Raw genomic sequence first — 20239 nt, 5'->3', positions numbered from 1 at the left:
ATCGAGCGACGTGTTGGAGACCCCAGTAAAAGATACGCAGCAAGAAGAAACACTAGCGTTTCACGCTTGCGCGCATACTGCTGTTTTGGCGTGCAGTATTCTGATTTGCTTATTTCCTATTTACTTGTTTGGTGGAGGCAATCCAGAATTACTGTTGGTGAAATTATAATCAGACAAATATTTTATATAATGGCAAAATATTTGCCTCTACCGCTTTTGTCTTCAGAGAACCTGTTGCTATCCACCGATCCATGTTGTGTTTCTAACGGCACTGAACTTGAATGTCACGGCCGAGCACCACTAGCCTATTTTAGTAATCCCACAATAACCTGACAATTTAATTTAAATTTTATATCAATATAGGCCTACATATTCTTTTTACTTTTTATTTTTTTTATGCGGATTCCTGGTAAAATGAAGGTAAAAAATATTATTTTACATTTTATTTTGCCTTTCCACGGACCACCTGCAGTACCCTCACGGACCACTAGTGGTCCGCGGACCACAGTTTGGGAACCACTGCACTATGGTATTGTCACAGTAATTTTTTCTCTGATCTTTCCAACATGTGTTGGTATATCTGTGTGTATGTGTGTACAGGAAAGCAGCGTTCAGATCGCCATCAAACAGTGCCGGCAGGAGCTCAGCGCCAAGAACAAGGGAAGATGGAGTTTAGAGATTCAGATCATGAAGAGGTGAATATATATCATATCATGAGCCAATTTCCTATTTCTTCCCCCTCAGTACGGTTCACACACAGCAAACCTCCTGATTTCAAAAGGCATTTACATAGAAGTCTGATCAGCATCAGAGAGGGAGAAACATGTTCATGAAAAACAAATGAAATGTTTTTGGTACACAAACATTCCCTGGAACTCAGGGTGATTTAAAAATGAAAATATATATGCAATGACTCCTTCACAGTAATTCAGCTAACGACTACACCCATCTTTTTTGGCTGATAACTTTATGTTGGCTTTCACGTCATAGCAGATGCTTCTTTAAAGAGAAAACACTCTTATTTTCATGGTATTTTTCCATCTTTTGCCCACTGAATCTCAGCTATGTTTACCATCCTCTAATGTGCAGTCCATTAAGCGACCACGCAAAGCCTTCTGTTGTTATTCGGCTATTTATAAGTGTTTTTATGAACAAAAGTTCTGTGCAAAACAAAGAAGGATGGATTTATGACACCGCAGTTGTAAAAAGTGCCCCAGTTTAACGGCCTCAGCATCGGTTTGTGCCGTCACAACACCTTCAGGCTCATCTTAAATTAGGAGCAAGTGCATCTCTGTCTGTCTCTGGAGGTTTTCTTTCTGTTACTGGTTTAAGGCTGATTTTGTTGTGGCTGTATTCATGTCCAGTTGTTTATTGGAAAACTACTTATATTAAGTTTTTTGGGTGTGAACGATTCTGGACAAATTGAGGATCACAATTTTTTTTGTTTCAAACAGAGATCATGATTCTAAACAGACAACTAAACAAAATATCATGAAATTTACTAGAGGCAAAATGATAATTGCTGCAGTCTATTTAAAATGTTTAATTAATCTGAATGAATTCTTTTTTAAAAACAGGTTGAATTAAGGATTTTGTCAAAGGTTTAATAGACACAAACAAGTCGTTGTCATTTAGGAATGAGATCACATGAGTATTCGAATCGGGATCGCAATCTTTTAACGATTGATCGTGCAGCTCTTGTGTGAACACATGCAAACTATGGTGAAGAAATATTGGTTACACTTTATTTTAAGGTGTTTTTGTTACAGTGTAGTTATATATTTAAGTACTGAGTAATATTAAGCAACTACATGTACTTACAATTAGGGCTGCACGATTAATTGTATTTTAATCTCGATAACGATATCTGTCTCTCTTGATTCATTTTAAATAATCGTCGCGATAGTTGCCTACCGATTATTTATCCTGAAAACGCCTTTTTATTTTTTTGACATTTGCGTCCAGTCAATACTAGCGTTGATGTTTTGTAGTAGCTTAAATCCTCCAAAAAGAGATTTTCTTTTCCATGTTCTGCCCGGTGTTTTACTTAATCTGTGCAATCTGGCAACCCTGCGCACGGTCGCTCTACACTGAGGGAAAAGCACTGATGATCTTTAGCGATATTCTGCTTACATGAAATTGTCACACAGCCAGTCTGTTTCTTCACAAGCCACATGTGCCGTTTGTGTGACTAAATCTGCCAATCAGACCCTCAGAGATTTATTTGGAAAAAATAAAAACATGGATCTCCACCTTATTGTTTGGGATTATGTTTGCAGAATTAAATGAACAATAATTTGGAATTATTGGAAATAATGAGGAGTTTCACTGTTTTGAAGTTTAAGGTTTTACCAGTTTTCATGATGTAAATCGGTTGAGAACGATAGACACTGACAGTTTCCAGTGTCTATCACTATCGGCAGTATGAATTTGCTGAGCGATCTGAATCTGTAGTTTGTCTCATTTGCAACCAAATTGTCGCTTAGAAGATCTAATATGAAGACACATCACAATCTAAACCACGGATTTTGTTTTGACTTGCCACAGGCCTTTTAGGTGAAGTGTAGGTTAGTAATGAACGCACAAAATGGCCGCTAGGCCTATTACATCAGCACTTTTGATAATTATGCAATTTATATAGAAGTATCTTCTCTTTCTCGGTAGTTCCTCAAATGAGAATAATCGTGATTATAATTTTGAGCAAAATAATCGTGATTATCAGTTTAACCATTATCGTGCAGCTCTACTTACAATAGGGTTAGGGTATGATTCGGCTGAGGGTTAGTTGCATGTAATTATGCATAATTCACTATAAAATAAAGAGTTTTAACGAAATATTATCCAATATGTTGAAGGCTCTACACAACATGTCTGTGACAACAGGACAAATTGTAGGCTACCGTCTGGGTGTCATCCAAATTCAACCTGGTTCAATTATGCATGAATTTGAATGATTATAACCACATGTTGTCTGTTGAGTGTCACAGTGTGAGTGTTTCAGTGACGCTGCGGTGTGGTTGGATTGCTCTCGTTAACAGTGGTTGTGTGACGAGCGAGAAGGGTTGGGGGACGTGCTGGCTTTCTCAGATTTATAGCAAACTGTCCCCAGACTTGGTCTGAGCCACAAACCTGGACTCAAACACCCTCTTGTAGAGCTCAGTGTGTATATCGCCAAACCACAACCATCACACAGACAGATGTTTTTGGGGAAAACACCCAGGACTGAGTTTGTCTAGTTCACACACACATTCAGTGATGATAAACCCTTAATAATGATGATAGCAGTGTTCAATCTCAGAAATGTAATTCAGTTGAACCTCTTTTGTGGAGGGAAAGGAATCCCGTCATGTTTTCCGAGGTATTTGACTGTATTGGTAGCAGTTTAGAAAAAGACTGACGTCAAAACGGCATGAAGTCTGATTAAACTCACCCGTCATGATAAATAACCCGTGATTTATGGAGCGTGTCAGACTCTGACGTGTCCACCGTAACCCAGGTCAGTGTATCCGTGAGGGGCCTGTAATGATAACAACACCATTTGTGATTAATCTTTGCTGTCTGCTTCATAGCTTTCCAAACAAAGATTTTTTCTCTTCAGATTACCATTCAATGTGCTGATTGGTATAAGGTTTGTTCATCTTGAACACTGGTTATGTTTCAAACAAGAAGCAACACTGCATAAGATATTAGAACTTTTTTTAGAGACTGTAAAAACTTGTCTTGTGATATTTAGGGAATGATCGTTTACAAACATGAACTTTTTACGGAAGCTGTATAAAGCTGATAATAAGAAGTTGGTGGAGTCCAGCATACGACACCAGAGAGAAACCTGTTGTTTCATCAGAACAGATGGTTGAGTTTTTTAGAAATTAATGAATTTAGAAAATGGGATGAATTTCCATTTAAGCCTACTTTAAAATTTATTATTACTTAACAGTTCACTTGGGTTCGTACTTTTTTTTTCAACTGAAAAAAGTGAAAGAGAAGTCGAAGTCACCTCTTAAAGTCAAACACACCTAATGTCTTCTGAAGCACAAAGGGTTGTGGGCAGGGCTTGACATTAACTTTTTTGCTCACTAGCCAATGTGGTTAGTGGTTTTCCAAAGTTACTAGCCACACAGCATTTTTACTAGCCACATTTTTGTTGTAGTGAAATTACCTGATTAAAGTTGACTATGGCATGCTAAAATTTACTTGAACTAGATTTACAACCCTTTAAAATGTAAAACCACTGTACACACCCAAATCAATACTACATAAATGTATAACAATTCAGGTCATTATCATTAGCTCTGATAAGGTTGTGTGTAAAGCTCCTTTTTAAAAATAAAACCATGTATTAAGATAAAGAGATAAAAAAGTAGCTTCTTATTGCACAATAAAAGTGGTGCATGGATGTAGAAGATTAATAAAAAAGATTTAAAAAACTAAACTGAAAAAAACCTTTAGCATTAGAAACACTGTCTGTTTAAATATCAGAATCAGACTCAGAATTACTTTATTGAGCCCCGACGGGAAATTCTTTGTTACAAGTTGCAATGGAAAGTAGATCAGTCTCGAAACCTCACGAAAAATGCATGCCATGGTTCGGACAAAGTTGCTTTTATTTTCATTAAAATTTGAGGGGAACGTTCCTCTCATCATAAAGAATACATTTCAGTTTGTGTCATTTTTGTGCTCAGGCCCTAATAATGACTACTGGTCAGGTTGACAAGAAATGGATAGAAATATACAATGTAAATGCTCCATTCTTACATGCGCTTCATGAGGCACACTAGCACACACACGCAAGTTCTCTCGCTCTCTCGCTCTCTGCCGTGCGCGCGCTACACTGTCTCGCATGCAAGCTCTGAATTCTGGGAGATTTGAACTAATTTGCGGGCATCAGGGAGCCGCTATCAATATGCGGGAGACTCCCGGAACTTCCGGGAGACTTGGGATGTTTGTGAACTGCGTTACAAGTGCCGAAACCCGGGAAGAAGGAGATGTCTTTTGAAAAGACTACAATTATTCAACCCGCCAAAGTGGCTAGTTGGAGTGACTGTGTTACCCGCCACGAGCAAAATCCACCCGCATTTGGCGGGTTGGCGGGTGTTAATGTCAAGCCCTGGTTGTGGGTAATATTAGCTAAAAAATATATTTTTTAAAATTAGAAATTGTAAAGTTATCTTCGACTTATGATCTGTGATTCACCAATTTTGCATACTATATAGTATGGCTGAATTAAACTTCAAGTCAAAATTGAGTTTTTTTGGCTTTTACTGTGAATATGTTAGCCTTACTGTTATCTATAAGCTAGTGAGCTTCAAAAAAATGACAAAATTCACATTTAGAAGATATAAGCGTTCAAAACTTACAGTCTCTCACTTCCACCAAAATGGATCAATGATTTTGATGACATCACTGCACTTCAACTTCTCATCAGAGTTTCCTGTCCAAGCAAATACTCTCTAGAATCTAAAGCTCCGCCCCCTACATTATAAAGAGGCGCTGAAGCTGCGGCTGAAATCGGTCACTTGTTCACACATTTACTATTTTCTACATGGTGAACGGCACATAGTGCACTATATAGGGGATAGGGAACGATTCAGACCGTGTAAATATGCTTTCCATTGGGGCGAATGAAGTCTGGTTTTATGTTAGTGTTACATGAACCGCCTCAGCTCTGGTCCAGAGACACGATATACAGAGCGGATCATATGATCGAGTTGATACGATACCGTATCGAAAAGGTATCAGACCTGTAGGTATCGCTTTTAAAGCGATATGGAGGAGATCAGGAGGAGAAACACTTAGAGATTAGGAGGAAACTGCAGCTTTACCGAGCTCAACGGCTCCGGCCGAGCTGTGATATAAACTAATATAAGCTGTTCGATATCTCCCACCTTATCTTCCCATTTCAGCGGAAATTACATCAACACATTGAATAATGCTGTGCGTTTCAAGGCATTTCAGCGGGCTTTTACGTTACTGAATTGACTCAACTGGTGAATTGGGGTTTTTTTTACGGTAAGGTTTAGGAGAGCCGTTTTGCTGTTTGAGATGAAGAAAGGCAAGAGATGAATTGAAACACCTCTTTTGCAACTCACCCGTTGTTACTCAAGGCCTAATTTTTGTTATTACAGCAATTATGTCAGGATGGTTGCATGTGAGGGTTAAAACGAGCTGTTTATTTTCTCAGATGATTGTTTTAGGTGTTGCCGTTGCAGTTATCCTGTTATGGTGCCTGGAATCCATCTGTTTTTATTCCTCTTTGTCCTGAGCATGTGTTTTATAGGAGGTTCGTGTAGGGCAGGGCCGGCCAGCCGGCTGAATATTACAAACAGATTTTTCAATAACAACATTGTGTAACCCAGATTATAATAGAGTTATATGTACGTTGTGTTCTTTAGTGTTTGCACGTAATAATGACGCGTCTCTCTTCTGCAGGTTGAATCACATGAATGTGGTGGCGGCGAGAGACGTTCCAGAAGAACTCCAGAAATTGGCCACAAATGACCTGCCATTGCTGGCCATGGAGTACTGCCAGGGAGGAGACCTACGCAAGGTGTGGCACTTACAAAAAAGCTTTTTGGGCAAATACCATGGTGATAGCATGGGTTTTTGGACATGCAGCATGGTAAAAACCATGGTATATGAATATTCCAGTGATTCAGTTGCATGTTGCATTATCAAAATAACCTCTGTGCTTTCTGTATGTTCAGTACCTGAATCTGCTTGAGAACTGCTGTGGCATGAGAGAAGCTGCTGTTCTGACACTGATTCAAGATATATGTGAGTCTGCACACACCAGCCAATGGCGGTCCAAAGTTAATTTCTGTAAAAATAGAACAGCTGTAAAAATGTAATTTTTGTTAAACTGGCAATAAGTTGATGTTAAATTTAATTTAATTTAATAAAACATGCTTTTTGACTAATGAAATTTAATTTAACCATTAAAACAGAATCCAGTAAAAAAAAGGGATTTGGGTAGAAATAAAACAGATTTCATACAGCCCTACAACACAAATAACACAAGCAGCTGTTTAAGAAGGAAAGCTGTTTAGGAAATGAACTTGCGCTCCCTGGGCGGTTCAGCGCAAAAAAGGAGGCGTGTTCCGGCGCAAGCAATCCATTTTGCTATTTTGCTGTTCCATAAAACAATTGCGCCACTGACCAGAAAAAAACTAGTCTAAAGTCAGTTGCGCGTTGTTCATTATGCTATTTTAAGGGCGCATGCTTGGCCATAATCAATGTAGCGTGTGCACAACTTGCATACACTATGATTCTCTCATCTAAGCAGCATTTTTCATTTTTGCAAATCATACATTATTACGATAGATAGATAGATAGATAGATAGATAGATAGATAGACAATGTATTATAAAAGCATACATGTAGCTTACACATTTACCCAAATTATCATACGCCTGTTTAACAGAAGTTAATTTGGGTGGGTTTCTCCATCTTCAATGTCACTTCTCTGTGTTTTACGGCCCTGACAAGAACGTTGCTCTCCTCGGCTGTGAACCGCTCCTGGCGCACGCCTGGCAAATCCGCACTTATAATAGGAATCTGCTTTAGAACAAGCGCGCCTGCTCTTAAAGGGAATGTGAGATGACGCTCTGATTGGTTTATTTCAAGTTACGCCCAAACCACACATATGAATAATGAAGCTACTTCAGACCAACCCCTTTTAGATTTGCGCCTGGCGCAAGAGTCATTTATCCCGCCGGGAAAATAGCAACAGTGCCCAAGACCCGGCCACAAAGTTACTTGCGCTTTGCGCTTGACACTTGCGTTTTAGATCGTTAAAATAGGGCCCCAGGTCTTGTAAATGTCAGAACATAAACCGAGGCAAATATTTAACCCAGATTTGCAGCTGAAAGTGGTAGAGAGTATGAATCAGACCAATCTGACACACACACACACACACACACACACACACACACACACACACACACACACACACACACACACACATTACCAGAGAGAGGAAGTCTGATGCATTATGCAGCTTAAGACTTTTTTAGCAAGAAAATGGTGGGGGCTCTACTAAAACTTATGGACATAAAAGGGATAGTTTATCCCAAAATTAATTTACTCACCCTCACGTCGTTCCAAACCTACAATCAACCCAAAATTTCTTCAGACACCTTGCTATCCTAACTTACATAAATGAACTATAGTGTCCTGAAAATATATTAAAAATGATATATGGTGTCTGAATAATTTTTGGTTTGACTGTACATGACTTGATTTTGTATGTAGAACAGAAAAGGAAGTGTTTTGCTTAACTTAACTATGATTCATTCAACCTTGCTTTAGAATTTTTTCTAAGAATCCCTAGAAATATAAACAGACCCAAATGAGTCAATAACTTATGCAGTGAGAGTAAAGAGCTATAAATGAATGTGGAGCAGCTCAGATCATTTCATGAGAAGAGAAAGGTTTGAGTTCATAAAAAAACTGACTTTCTGGGGTCATTTTTAGGAAGACTTGTTCTCCTCTGAGAAGCAGACTCGGAATTGGTCTATTTTCATGTGTAACTTTCAGATCGTTCATTTTGTGTGCCGTGAAAAACGAAAAAAAAAAAAAAAAACTAGTTTGAGGGTGAGAACATTAGTGACCTATAACCTTTAGTCACTATAGAGATATTAGGATCTGGATTGAGTTGATGATTTACATCTACCGTTTAATACCCACTGTGAGTAGATTCTCTTTGTTTACACTCGATCCACAACTAACAAGCTCAAACAGGATCTAATGGTAGGTCATAAATACCGTTATATACAACAACATGTCATCTTGCCATATCTCATCGTCACTCTGTGGTCCACCAGAGATTTTTCTGTTAAATCACAAACATAAACCTGGATTTAGTCACCGGCCTCATCCTGTCCAGTTAAAAACACTGCGGTTCCTTAAAGAAACATTTGAGATGAACATCAGTTGATGTGGAAGTCCGGTTTCCAGTAAAATCGTCTGGGTGTTAGACCCTGATCCAACGTGACCTCAATGACTTTATCATTGAGGATTTATTGGGAAGTCTTTAGAAAAATAATGTGGGAACTTTACCTGGAATTTCACTGTGGCCGTCAACTGGAGTGTTGGGTTTGATGTCTTAAAGTGATAGAGCAAAAATGTAAATACCCTCATCATGTACAGTACTCAACCGTATGTCATTCCAAATCTATATGACTATTTCTTGTGCAGAACACAAAAGAAAATATAGACAAAAACCTGAGACATGTTCCATAGAAGAAATAAAGTCATACACTTACAGTAAACGATGACAGAATGCTCATTTTGAGCTCATTCATGAACTGTTGAAAGTGGGTGAAGTGAAATGTTAAAGTCCCCCTGTAGTCAATAAATTGTATCCCTTAAAACTCATCTTTAATCACCAAAATGACATATTTAAACGTTTTCTACATGCCTCATTTAGTATACGCGGTTCTATGAATATGCAAATGAGCCCCGCCTCCACTCACTCACACAGCTCAGAGATCTACTCGTTGACAATCACTCGTTGATCTGGTAGTTTGTGACGTCAAAAACACCAGGGATTTCAAACCGTGTTTTTGAGACTGTCTTTGGTTCACTGCAGTTTTAATTCAAGGAGAAAATACTCAGCAATGCTGTCGACTTATGAATTTGCAAATTTTTTGTCTTAAAGCTGCAGTAGGGAGTTTTGAGAAAATGTTGACTTAGCCTGAAAATTTGAACAAGCACAACTTACAGGTCCAACCCCCTTGCTCTCTGCTGCGCTACAGCCCTCCCTCCACAGCTCCTCCCTCCACAGCTCCTCCCCCACAGCTCCTCCCTCCACAGCTCCTCCCTCCACAGCTCCTCCCCCACAGCTCCTCCCCCACACCTCCTCCCTCCACAGCTCCTCCCTCCACAGCTCCTCCCCCACAGCTCCTCCCTCCACAGCTCCTCCCTCCACAGCTCCTCCCCCACAGCTCCTCCCTCCACAGCTCCTCCCTCCACAGCTCCTCCCCCACAGCTCCTCCCTCCACAGCTCCTCCCTCCACAGCTCCTCCCTCCACAGCTCCTCCCCCACAGCTCCTCCCTCCACAGCTCCTCCCCCACAGCTCCTCCCTCCACAGCTCCTCCCTCCACAGCTCCTCCCCCACAGCTCCTCCCTCCACACCTCCTCCCTCCACAGCTCCTCCCTCCACAGCTCCTCCCCCACACCTCCTCCCTCCACAGCTCCTCCCTCCACAGCTCCTCCCTCCACAGCTCCTCCCTCCACAGCTCCTCCCCCACAGCTCCTCCCTCCACAGCTCCTCCCCCACAGCTCCTCCCTCCACAGCTCCTCCCTCCACAGCTCCTCCCCCACAGCTCCTCCTCCACAGCTCCTCCCCCACAGCTCCTCCCTCCACAGCTCCTCCCCCACAGCTCCTCCCCCACAGCGGAGCCTGCCGTGAACGCGCAGGCTAGTAAACAGGACCACCGATGACGGCGGATTATAAACAGTTATGGAACATTCACTAATAGGGACGAAACATCAACAACATGCTTTACATTAAATATGGCCTGCCCATACTTTTGACTACAAACTTGGTCCTCAAATCATTATGTATTTTGCAATACATGTCACTTTATAACGTTGCACTCTTTCTATAAGTTATAAATAGCTAGTAAGATAACGTTACAGGATTAGTTCACTTTAAAAAAAACTTTTGCTGATAATTTACTCGCCCCCATGTCATCCAAGATGTCCATGTCTTTCTTTCTTCAGTCGAAAAGAAATTAAGGTTTTTGATGAAAACATTCCAGGCTTTTTCTCCATATAATGGACTTCAATAGGACACAAACGTTTCAAGGACCAAATGACAGTTTCAGTGCAGCTTCAAAGGGCTTTAAACGGTACCAGACGATGAATAAGGGTCTTATCTAGCGAAACGATCGGTCATTTCAAAAATAAATAAAAAACTTTTAAGTTTTATAAGCACAAATGCTCGCCTTGCTCTGTTCTGTGATGCACGTTCGTGATCTTGTTCGAACTCGTTCATCTAAATGAACAAATCTTTTTTCGAGTCATTTTGTTCATTGAATGAACGAAATGACTCGAAAAAAGATTCATTCATTTGGATGAACGAGTTCGAACAGGAGAGTCACGAACGACGGTACACGCTCACGCTGTGCAAGAGAGGGGTGATCAGCGCGTACACGAGCGTGATTGACACTGCTAAGACATTCCTCCTGGTTCTGATTGGTTGTTTCTGACCGGGAGCGGTGTATTTCTGCAAATGGCAATAGAACCACAGGGAGGAGCCAGAGGAGCTTGATTTTTCCACAGATTATCTGTCTCATATTCTATTAAAACTTAAAACTCATTATGTCCTGACAGTTTTAACAAATATTTGTTTACAAAAGTTACCTACCTGAGCTTTAAAGGATATTAAAAACACCACATAGACATATAAACAACATTAAAAGCTGGATTTTTCACCACAGGGGGACTTTAAAATACTTTCTCAAATGTAAAGTCACTAAATGGAACCATTAGTAGTTTCACTTCCTAAAAAGTCAGTAACACTGACTTGAACCAATGGTGTGTATATATATATATATAGGGCAAGACTATCGGTCATTTGTTTTTCAACAAGAATCATACTTACTCACTCTTTTGGGAAGAGTTTAAAGAAAATGTAGGTAGTTAATGTTAGTTACACTGTTGACCTTTTTATATCTAGTTACCTGAATAATAACACATCTGGTTTAATGGCACTGAGGTTTGTGACCGCCACAGTAACACATTCAGGACCTGCACGATTGCACTGAGCTGGCAGAGCATTGGTGTCTAAAGTTATATTGATGATCATCTCATTAAAATGTAAATATATATCCAATAAAAAACAAATCTGTCTCTCTCCAGCCTCAGCGCTGACGTACCTCCACGGGATGAGAATTATTCACAGAGACCTCAAACCAGAAAACATTGTACTTCAACAGGGAGAAAAAAGGGTGAGTCCTGGGAGAACTGGTGCAAAAGATCCGATTCATCGAATCGTGTTTAATAAAAAAATCTCCTTAAACTAGTTTTTTTTGTGCAGTAATTCCGTTTTCTAAATGCATTAAGACTGCACTATTTTCTCTCTCATATTTTATTGGTAAATTAAAGAAGCATGAATGTTTCCTGCATCTTGTAGCTGGTCCATAAGATCATAGATCTGGGTTATGCTAAAGAACTGGACCAGAGCAGCCTGTGCACATCGTTCGTCGGGACGCTGCAGTATTTGGTGGGTACATCAACGGACTTGTGCAAAATGCCAGACTTCTTGATTGTTTAGTATCTCATCTTTACTGATATACAGTATGTTGTCTGTGTCTTGTACTGTCGGTCTCTCTCAGGCCCCTGAGCTGTTAGAACAGCAGAAGTACACGGTGGCGGTGGATTATTGGAGTTTCGGGACGCTGGTTTTTGAGTGTATCACAGGATTCAGGCCTTTTCTACCAAACTGGCAACCCGTGCAATGGTAATTATTCCCTGAATTTTACACTGCAAGGTCTGATGGTTTTCATTTAGTGGTTCTCAACCTTTTTGACTCCAAATTCAGGTTTTATCCTGTACATCTGCTGTAAATTACTTTTTTGGTAAAGTAAATCTTTGGATACTTCTAGTTTCTGTATATTAAGTTTCATTACTCAAGAAGTTATAGGAGCTGAATGTTCTACTCTTTTAAACTAATGAATTTAGATGATTCCTAATTTTGTTTTGGAGTCTAAAATATAATAGGGACACTTTTTCAATCACAAGATTTTATTAATTTCCATTAATGACTATTCCAGGTCTTTTAAAAATGAGGCTTCCTCAAATATTCATGTTTTTTTCCAAGACTTGTGTCTTCAAAGAAACCAAAATCAGTGTTGATAGGGTGAATTGAAAGAAATAATATTTTTTTCAGTTGTTTTAGCCTGTTTTAAAGCTGGCCTTGGAGAGCCACTGTTCCTATCCTGCTAAATATAAAGCAGGCTGTTTGATAAGGAAGGAAAACTGTAAAAGCTGAAAATTAAACCATTTCAAAAAGAAATGATTTATAAATAAATAACTTTTATTTCCTACGTACTAGTGGTGGCACGTGTGTACTCGCGTCAGCTCTTCAGTTTAAACGCATTGTAAAAGTGGCATCAATGTGATGTTAAATTCTGTATGTGAATGAACCCAATAGCGAGACTCAAAACGAAAGTACATGACCTGACAGCTTGAGCCAGAGTTCCTGTACTCAATGCAGAAAAGACCTTCATAAACTTGCATGACGCACTATTGTTCTAACATCTTATGTTTGAGTAAAGATAATATTCTTGCTACAATAGTTTATTATCCCGGAGATTGCTGTACTTTGATTGGATGTGCTCCAGTATTCTCACCACATGCACTGTTTTTATATTATAACCTCTGAGAATGTACGAAAAATCAAGACTGACGCCGGTGCTGAAGGGTGTGTTGCAAAATAAATCCAGGTTTGTTTGTATTCACGTTTCTCTCTCTCCTCAGGCACGGCAAGCTGTTGCAGAAACAACTGGATGATATAGTGGTTTACGAGGATTTGATGGGAGAAGTTCGATTCTCCAAACACCTACCGAACCCTCACAACCTCAACAAGTGAGTCCTGTGACTACGTGAACGGATGAATCTGTTATTAACCATCATGTTGTGTTCGGGTCATTTTGACCCGGAGAGGATTTTCCCGTACCTGAAAATGCTAGTTAATGTTATTGCATTGGACTAAAATTTACTAAGTCTAATCTGTCTAACAACCTCACAAATTGTTTTTGATACTTTTTGTAATTTTTTTGTGTTTTTCCCCCCTCATTGTAACACTTGTGATGTTCCCGGTCAAAAATTGACTGGCCTACAAAAAATTGCTTATAAATCTCTCATTATGCTACATCATCACAAAATATTCGATTTAATCTTTTTGTCAACTTGTTTTTTCAATTAGGACCGGTTTATATTTCTTTTTGGAATTGATCGATTGTAGGCCTTATTTATCTGAGCTTACATACCTCTGTTTTTGAGTGGAAAAAAAGCGTTATTTGTGGATAATTTTGTCAATTTTACATAAAATATGAATACAAATTGCACCGTTTATCACACTAGTGTGCTTTAATGTTTAACCAAGAAATTTGTTTTGAAATGCTTTTATTTTGTATAAAATGGCACAAAGTCACACTTGTGGTGTTCCCAGTCAAAAAAAATGACCGGCCTACAAAAAAATTGCTTATAAATCGTACATTTTATCAACAAATATTAGAATCAATCTTTTTGTCAACTTTTTTCAATTAGGACAGGTTTTCTATTTATTTTTGAAACTGTTTGATCGTAGGCCTCAAATTATTCAACAACAATTATTCATTCATTAATTTCAAGTACAGCTAAATCGATAAATTTGACAGAAAAATACCACATTCAGAGTGAATATGTAGCTGGGTTAAACTCTAAATGTGTTTCAGACTGCTAGCTGGGAAGCTGGAGAGCTGGCTACAAATGATGCTGAGATGGTCACCGAAAGAGCGAGGCAAAGATTTAAAACAGCAGAGCAAAGACAGTCAGGAGGGGGTCAAAGATCCAGAGGAGGACAGTAAAGAAACCAGTCCCGAGAGTGTCAAAGACTCTCCGAAAAGTTCCTGTTTCTGCTTTGATGAATTACGTCGCATTCTGGATCTAAAGGTGAGCTGAAGCTCTCGATGATGAAATGTAGGGATGCAACAATGAATCGATAATGAAAATCATCGACAACGAATGTCATTATCGATTAGTTGCGTCTGCCCACCGTGCACGGAAAACTTCCGCCAGTCGCATCAAATTACAGCACTGAATAACGAATAACGCATTTCTATGGACAAAATGCATCTAAAAATAGTGTGAGAAACATATTGAGCTGTGTTTCCATTTTGCATGAATGCTCTTCCTGACAGTCTGCGTTAAACTTCAGATTTACTGAATGAGCGCCTCAAACAGGCATTACAGAGGAAGACAATTAATATTCATTGCAAAAATATTCATTTTGCTGAAATATCTGTTGTTGGATGTTAAATTTAGGTTTAAAAGTCAACATTAAAGTATTTGTAATTCAAGTATTTTATGAGAGTGGTAACTGTAAAGGGATAACTGCGTGTAATTGAATATAAATGTAAGATTTTAACATTTACAGGATAAAGAAATGACAGTAACAGGTTACTGTGTCCAGAGACAATTCCTCTTATCTGTTTACACTTAGTTTGTGTTTTTCTTTATTATTATCGTAATTTTTAATGTAGGGATTTAAAATGTCCTTTTGCTTTATAGCTCTTTTGTACGTAGCATAGATATATATACTCTGTGTTTTCAAAGCATTCATATGGCAAATTGTTTTGAAGGACAGCTTTGGCCAGGACGTGGAATAGTGTGTTTTGTCAATAAAAGAAAAGAAGAAGCTTTTTCATCCGATTAATCGAAGAAACAATCGACCAACTAATCGATTTATCTAAATAATCAATTAGTTGCAGCTCTACTGGAATGATTACAGCAGCAAATGGCCCCTCAGAATCATCCTAATCCTCCACGTTATGCCAGTGTTATGCATATATATGCTAATTTTATCGTCTCTTTCTTCTCAGCTGGTCCACGTACTCAACATGACCTCGGCTGAAATATTCACCTACTCCGTGCAGCCGCTGGAAGACGTGGCGTCCCTTCAGGAACGAATCGCACAAGACGCTCGCATTCCTCCGGCCAATCAGGAGCTGCTGCTGGAGGCGGGACTTGCCCTTGAGCCGCAGAACAGCGTCATGCAGTGCGCCATCGATTATAGCGTATGTTTGACACCTTTTTGATGCTACAGCAAATTTTTAAAGTCAATCCAATCTAGTGTTGTCAAAAGTACCGACTTCGGTACCAAGTCGGTACTGAAATTTTAAAAATGTGATGCTTTGAGTGTAATCATAAACACATTTGATTGGCCATTGTGTTCTCGAGCTCATCGGATATGTCTGTGATTGGCTGCAATGATGAACGTACGGGAGCGTTTGAAAGTGTTTTGAAAGCGCCATTGGACCGATCCACTGATAGACGCCTGCTTTCAGACGCTCCCGTGTGTATCTGTGCAAGCGCTCGCTGAAGAGCGTCATTGATGTATATCTACAACATGTTTTTGAAGCTCTGATCATCGTAGCCAATCACAGACATGTGATGAGCTTGTGAGTAACTTACAATGGTCATTCAGAGGCGTTTATGATTCCGCTCAAGACGCCACATTTTTAAAATTTCAGTATCAACTTGGTACCGAAGTCGGTACTTTTGACAACACTAATCCAACCCAGTTTAGCCTGATTGTGTTGTGTTTTTAGCTGATGGACGCCCGGCGCACGGATGAGCCGCTTGTTTTCCTGTTTGACCGTTCGTGCTGCAGTTACGAGCCTCAGTTTACGCCACGTGTCCTTCCTGAGAACATCCGATTCGTCCGTGAGTTACTGTCCATTTCTTGCCCTCGTTCACCTCAGTAATCTTAAGACTTCATCACTATATTGAGAGAAATGTACATGTTTTCCTTTTAAAAACAAAGTTAATAGCTTTTTTTCCATGTAACAAAAACTTTGAAACATTTAAATGCAATAAAACAATACCAACAATGTATAAAGTAAGCAAATGTTTCAAATATTGAAGTGCAGAAGAACTATAATAAACAATCAGAACTTTTCAGATATCGGTTTTAGTCCAGATTAAAATTAGGGATGCACAATATATCGGCCACCATATCGGTATCGGCTGATATGTTCATTTTGAATGTTTTCGTTATTGACCCGATAAGAAAATTTGGCCAATATATTAAAGCTAGTAAATAATGGATTATTTCCTTCAGCTGAGACACTTCAGATGTGACCTGTTCGCCATGATGGTTTTGAATTGCTTGAAATATGATTGGAATCACTTTGAAAAGGAAAATACAGTTACAGTAAGTGCAACATGTGCAGTGCAAGTCTGTCACATAGGCTACATAAAATTATAAAGAGAACACAACTCTAAAAGAATGTTATGAATTCTGTGGATTTAGATTTATCGGCCAATATATCAGTTATCAAATATAAATAATTATCGTATCGGCCGAAATGTTCATATCGGTGCATCCCTAATTAAAATGTGAAAATGTTTGTTTCTTTAAGTATTTGGTGTTGCTTAATAATTTGAACGGCTGTTTGAAAACATGTAACTGGTTGACTTCCTTTCTTCTTCATGAAAACAAGTTAAAAACAGAAAATTAACCAGGTAACCGATGCAACTTTATTATTTCTGCCCTTCTGTAAGCGCCACCTACTGTCAGAGAGTGAATCTGCATTTTCATTCAGCCGAACACTAACAGCTTCTCATCCATGTTGTGGTTGTTTACAAGTGCCACGCCTCTTTTAACAGCACACAAGAAGTGTTGTTAAATTTAACCAGTTGACAGTAGGGCTGTTCGATTTACGAAATGTTTGGAATTGAGTCCAATTCCGATTCCTGGTTCTGGAATCGATTCCTCACTGTTGTTTTTAATTATTTTTCGATTCTTGTTTTTTTTAGTTGTTTTTTTTATTGCAGGATCCTAACAGGATATCGGTCGTAGAAAGTTGTAATTTTGGCTGCATTGCCCCTGAAATGGGTCGTAGCTCATAGCACAGCAGTATTGCTAAAAAAAATATATGCTTATTTGTGGACATGTTTTTTTTGCAAGGATGGAACAAGACATGAAGTGTGTGAAATACATGTGCGCTGTTCAACTGAATGAAGTTTACTTTAACTGTATGTTTTGCACAGAATTACACTGTACACTGAAATAAAATAATCAGAACATTTACAACAACACTGATATAAGAGCGTGTGGTTTATCGGTCAATCAGATGCACGTCGAAGTTGCGTTTTTTACTATAGCAACTCTCGGCCACTGATCTGTGCTCTCGACACGTCTTCTTTTAGAATTATCATTGGCTAATAAAAGTAAAGATTAAAAAAAAAACTAGAATTTTATTTTAAAATGGAAATAAGATCCTAGACCCTTAATCACGTCATGATTTATTATCTCGTCCAAGTCCGTGCAGCGCCTAAAATTGTAGACAACATAACCAGTTTCACTGTAAAATAACCTTTGAATAGTTTTTTTGACCTGGTTCATTGAAACAAACTAGCCGAAAGAACCTTTTCATGTAAATGAATCACTATTAGCGAGCGAGAGGTGAAATGTTGAAGCTTTGTTAAAATGAAAAAGGTTCTAAACGAGGAGTCGATTCCCAGCCCTAGTTGACAGAAAAGAACCATTCAAAAATCTAAACAATTTGTTATAAGTTATCTAAAATCATTTACAGTATTTTAAAGTGCCCACAATACCATGCAATACTGGTAGTGTCTACACCTCAGAGAAGGGTCACTAAACTGCTCTGTCTTTTGTGATGTAGAGAACGAGCCGAAACGCTCTCTGCCCTACAGTTCCCAGAGACGCACGTGGGGTCAAGCGTGGCAAACCATCCGCGCGCTGAAGGAGGACTGGCAGAGGTTGCAGCAAGGACAGAAAGTAGCCATGTAAGACATGAACGAGCTGAAGTGAGAGGCTGTCAGTTTCAAAAATAAATACAAAACCTGTCTTGACTGAAAGAAAACAAGTGTCAAAAAGATTGAATCCAATATTTGGTGATAAAATAGCATAACAAGTGATTTATAAGCTATTTTTTGTAGGCCTGTCGAACGCCACAAGTGTTATAGGGTTTTCAACACAGCATAAGAGTTAACAACGTGGCATTTTGCGCTTTTTCGGATTTATTTACGATACATTTAGTTCTCTAATGTGAAACAGAACATTTTGCAGGAAAATAATGTAGGGCGAGACATGATTTTATCCATCAGTATTTGATTGGTCTGTGATATTATTAGTTAATTTTATTTTCCCCTTCTCACTTACAACAACAGAAGATAATAAATATTTTACAATTTAATTAAAGATTCTGATTTTTTTTCTTTAGAACCCATAAATCACAAAACCAGTAATATTTATTGGTAACACTCTAGAACAAGGTTAACTAATGCTACTTTATTGAAAAGTCTTTACCCATTTATTAATGGTCTCTCTTGAAAAAGAGGTTTTAAATCTCAGTGATATCATCTGGTTAAATAAAAAATAAATCAAACAAGTAAACAAATTGGTCATATTTATTTATATAGAGCTTTTGTGAGAGGCTGTAAAATGACTCGTTCACTCTCTCTCTTCCAGCATGAGTCTCCTCAGACATAACGGCACACTGTCAAAGCAGAAGAACGAGATGGTGTCGATGCACCAGAGGTTAAGAGCCACGCTGGAGTTTTTCAGCACTAGTCTGCACATCGACATCGACAAATACCAGGAGCAGAGAGCTACGGGGATCGGTATGACACTATTAAATATCAGTGTACCCGAACCGACACTCAGGTCTGTTTTTAGCATTACTTACAGAATGACTGAACACCTAAAGTGTTGATCTGCTCATGTTTTCCAGCTTCTGAAAAATTATTGAGTGTCTGGAGAGAAATGGAGCAAACCGCCCTCGACTGTGGACAGGTACAAGCCTATTTGATGTTGTATATACAAAATATTTCTCGTTTAGTTGAGGTGAAAAGCTGTCTTGGGATTCGAGAATCCATGAACCGCATAATTAGATCGTTTTCTAAGGCTGCACGATATATTAAAACAGTTTAGAAATCATAATATAGCATAGCATAGTGCTATCACTTATTAACGTACTCTATCACAGGAGAATACATCAGTATGTTATTAATTATATAAACTGTTCATTGCGATTTTAAAATAAAACCCTCGCTCTGGAGTTTGCATTTTTTGATGTCCACAAGTTCTTGTTCAAGAAATTACAGCAGCTGTAGCATCTCTATCGTAAAGAAGTGGCCAAATATGAAAGATTAACTGGACATTTGAATTAAAAGTTGTTTGGCTAATATTAAACAAGGATTTGATCATGTTGTAAAGTGTAAGAAAAGCCCTTTGGCGCCCTCGCCAGGTATTTGTTGTAATATATGTGCATAAGTTGATAATATTATTTATATTACATTATGTTGTTCAATAAAACCATAAAATTACTTGATTTTGATACTTTATTTATACTAATTATTATTGCCCTGTTGTTATTATATATGTATTTTGTCATTTTAAAGGTCATTTTATTGTTCACTTGATTGTTTGTTGTATTGTTATTACCACAAAAATATAATCCGATTAAATAATTATTAAAATAATTGAACAATTACTCGATT

At 38.6% G+C, this 20239-nt stretch overlaps 1 protein-coding gene across 1 annotated transcript in view; it reads left to right on the top strand.

Moving 5' to 3' along the window:
- The window catches only part of ikbkb (inhibitor of nuclear factor kappa B kinase subunit beta), a 34079-nt gene that overhangs the window by 5826 nt on the left and 8014 nt on the right, over window positions 1-20239 (top strand). The window contains exons 3-15 of the mRNA XM_077206919.1: window positions 601-695; window positions 6430-6547; window positions 6705-6774; window positions 11867-11955; window positions 12141-12230; window positions 12343-12467; window positions 13487-13594; window positions 14446-14662; window positions 15592-15786; window positions 16321-16435; window positions 18400-18523; window positions 19209-19360; window positions 19471-19532. Of these exons, the coding sequence (XP_077063034.1) occupies window positions 601-695; window positions 6430-6547; window positions 6705-6774; window positions 11867-11955; window positions 12141-12230; window positions 12343-12467; window positions 13487-13594; window positions 14446-14662; window positions 15592-15786; window positions 16321-16435; window positions 18400-18523; window positions 19209-19360; window positions 19471-19532 (1560 nt within the window). The remainder of the gene's footprint in view (window positions 1-600; window positions 696-6429; window positions 6548-6704; window positions 6775-11866; window positions 11956-12140; window positions 12231-12342; window positions 12468-13486; window positions 13595-14445; window positions 14663-15591; window positions 15787-16320; window positions 16436-18399; window positions 18524-19208; window positions 19361-19470; window positions 19533-20239) is intronic.

This window comes from Siphateles boraxobius, unplaced genomic scaffold, assembly GCF_051911475.1.
Source record: "Siphateles boraxobius isolate OS27281-9 unplaced genomic scaffold, OSU_SipBor_1 57, whole genome shotgun sequence".
Taxonomy (NCBI): Eukaryota; Metazoa; Chordata; class Actinopteri; order Cypriniformes; family Leuciscidae; genus Siphateles; species Siphateles boraxobius.
The sequence above is the reverse complement of the archived record's forward strand: the minus strand, read 5'-3'. Positions and strand labels throughout refer to the sequence as shown.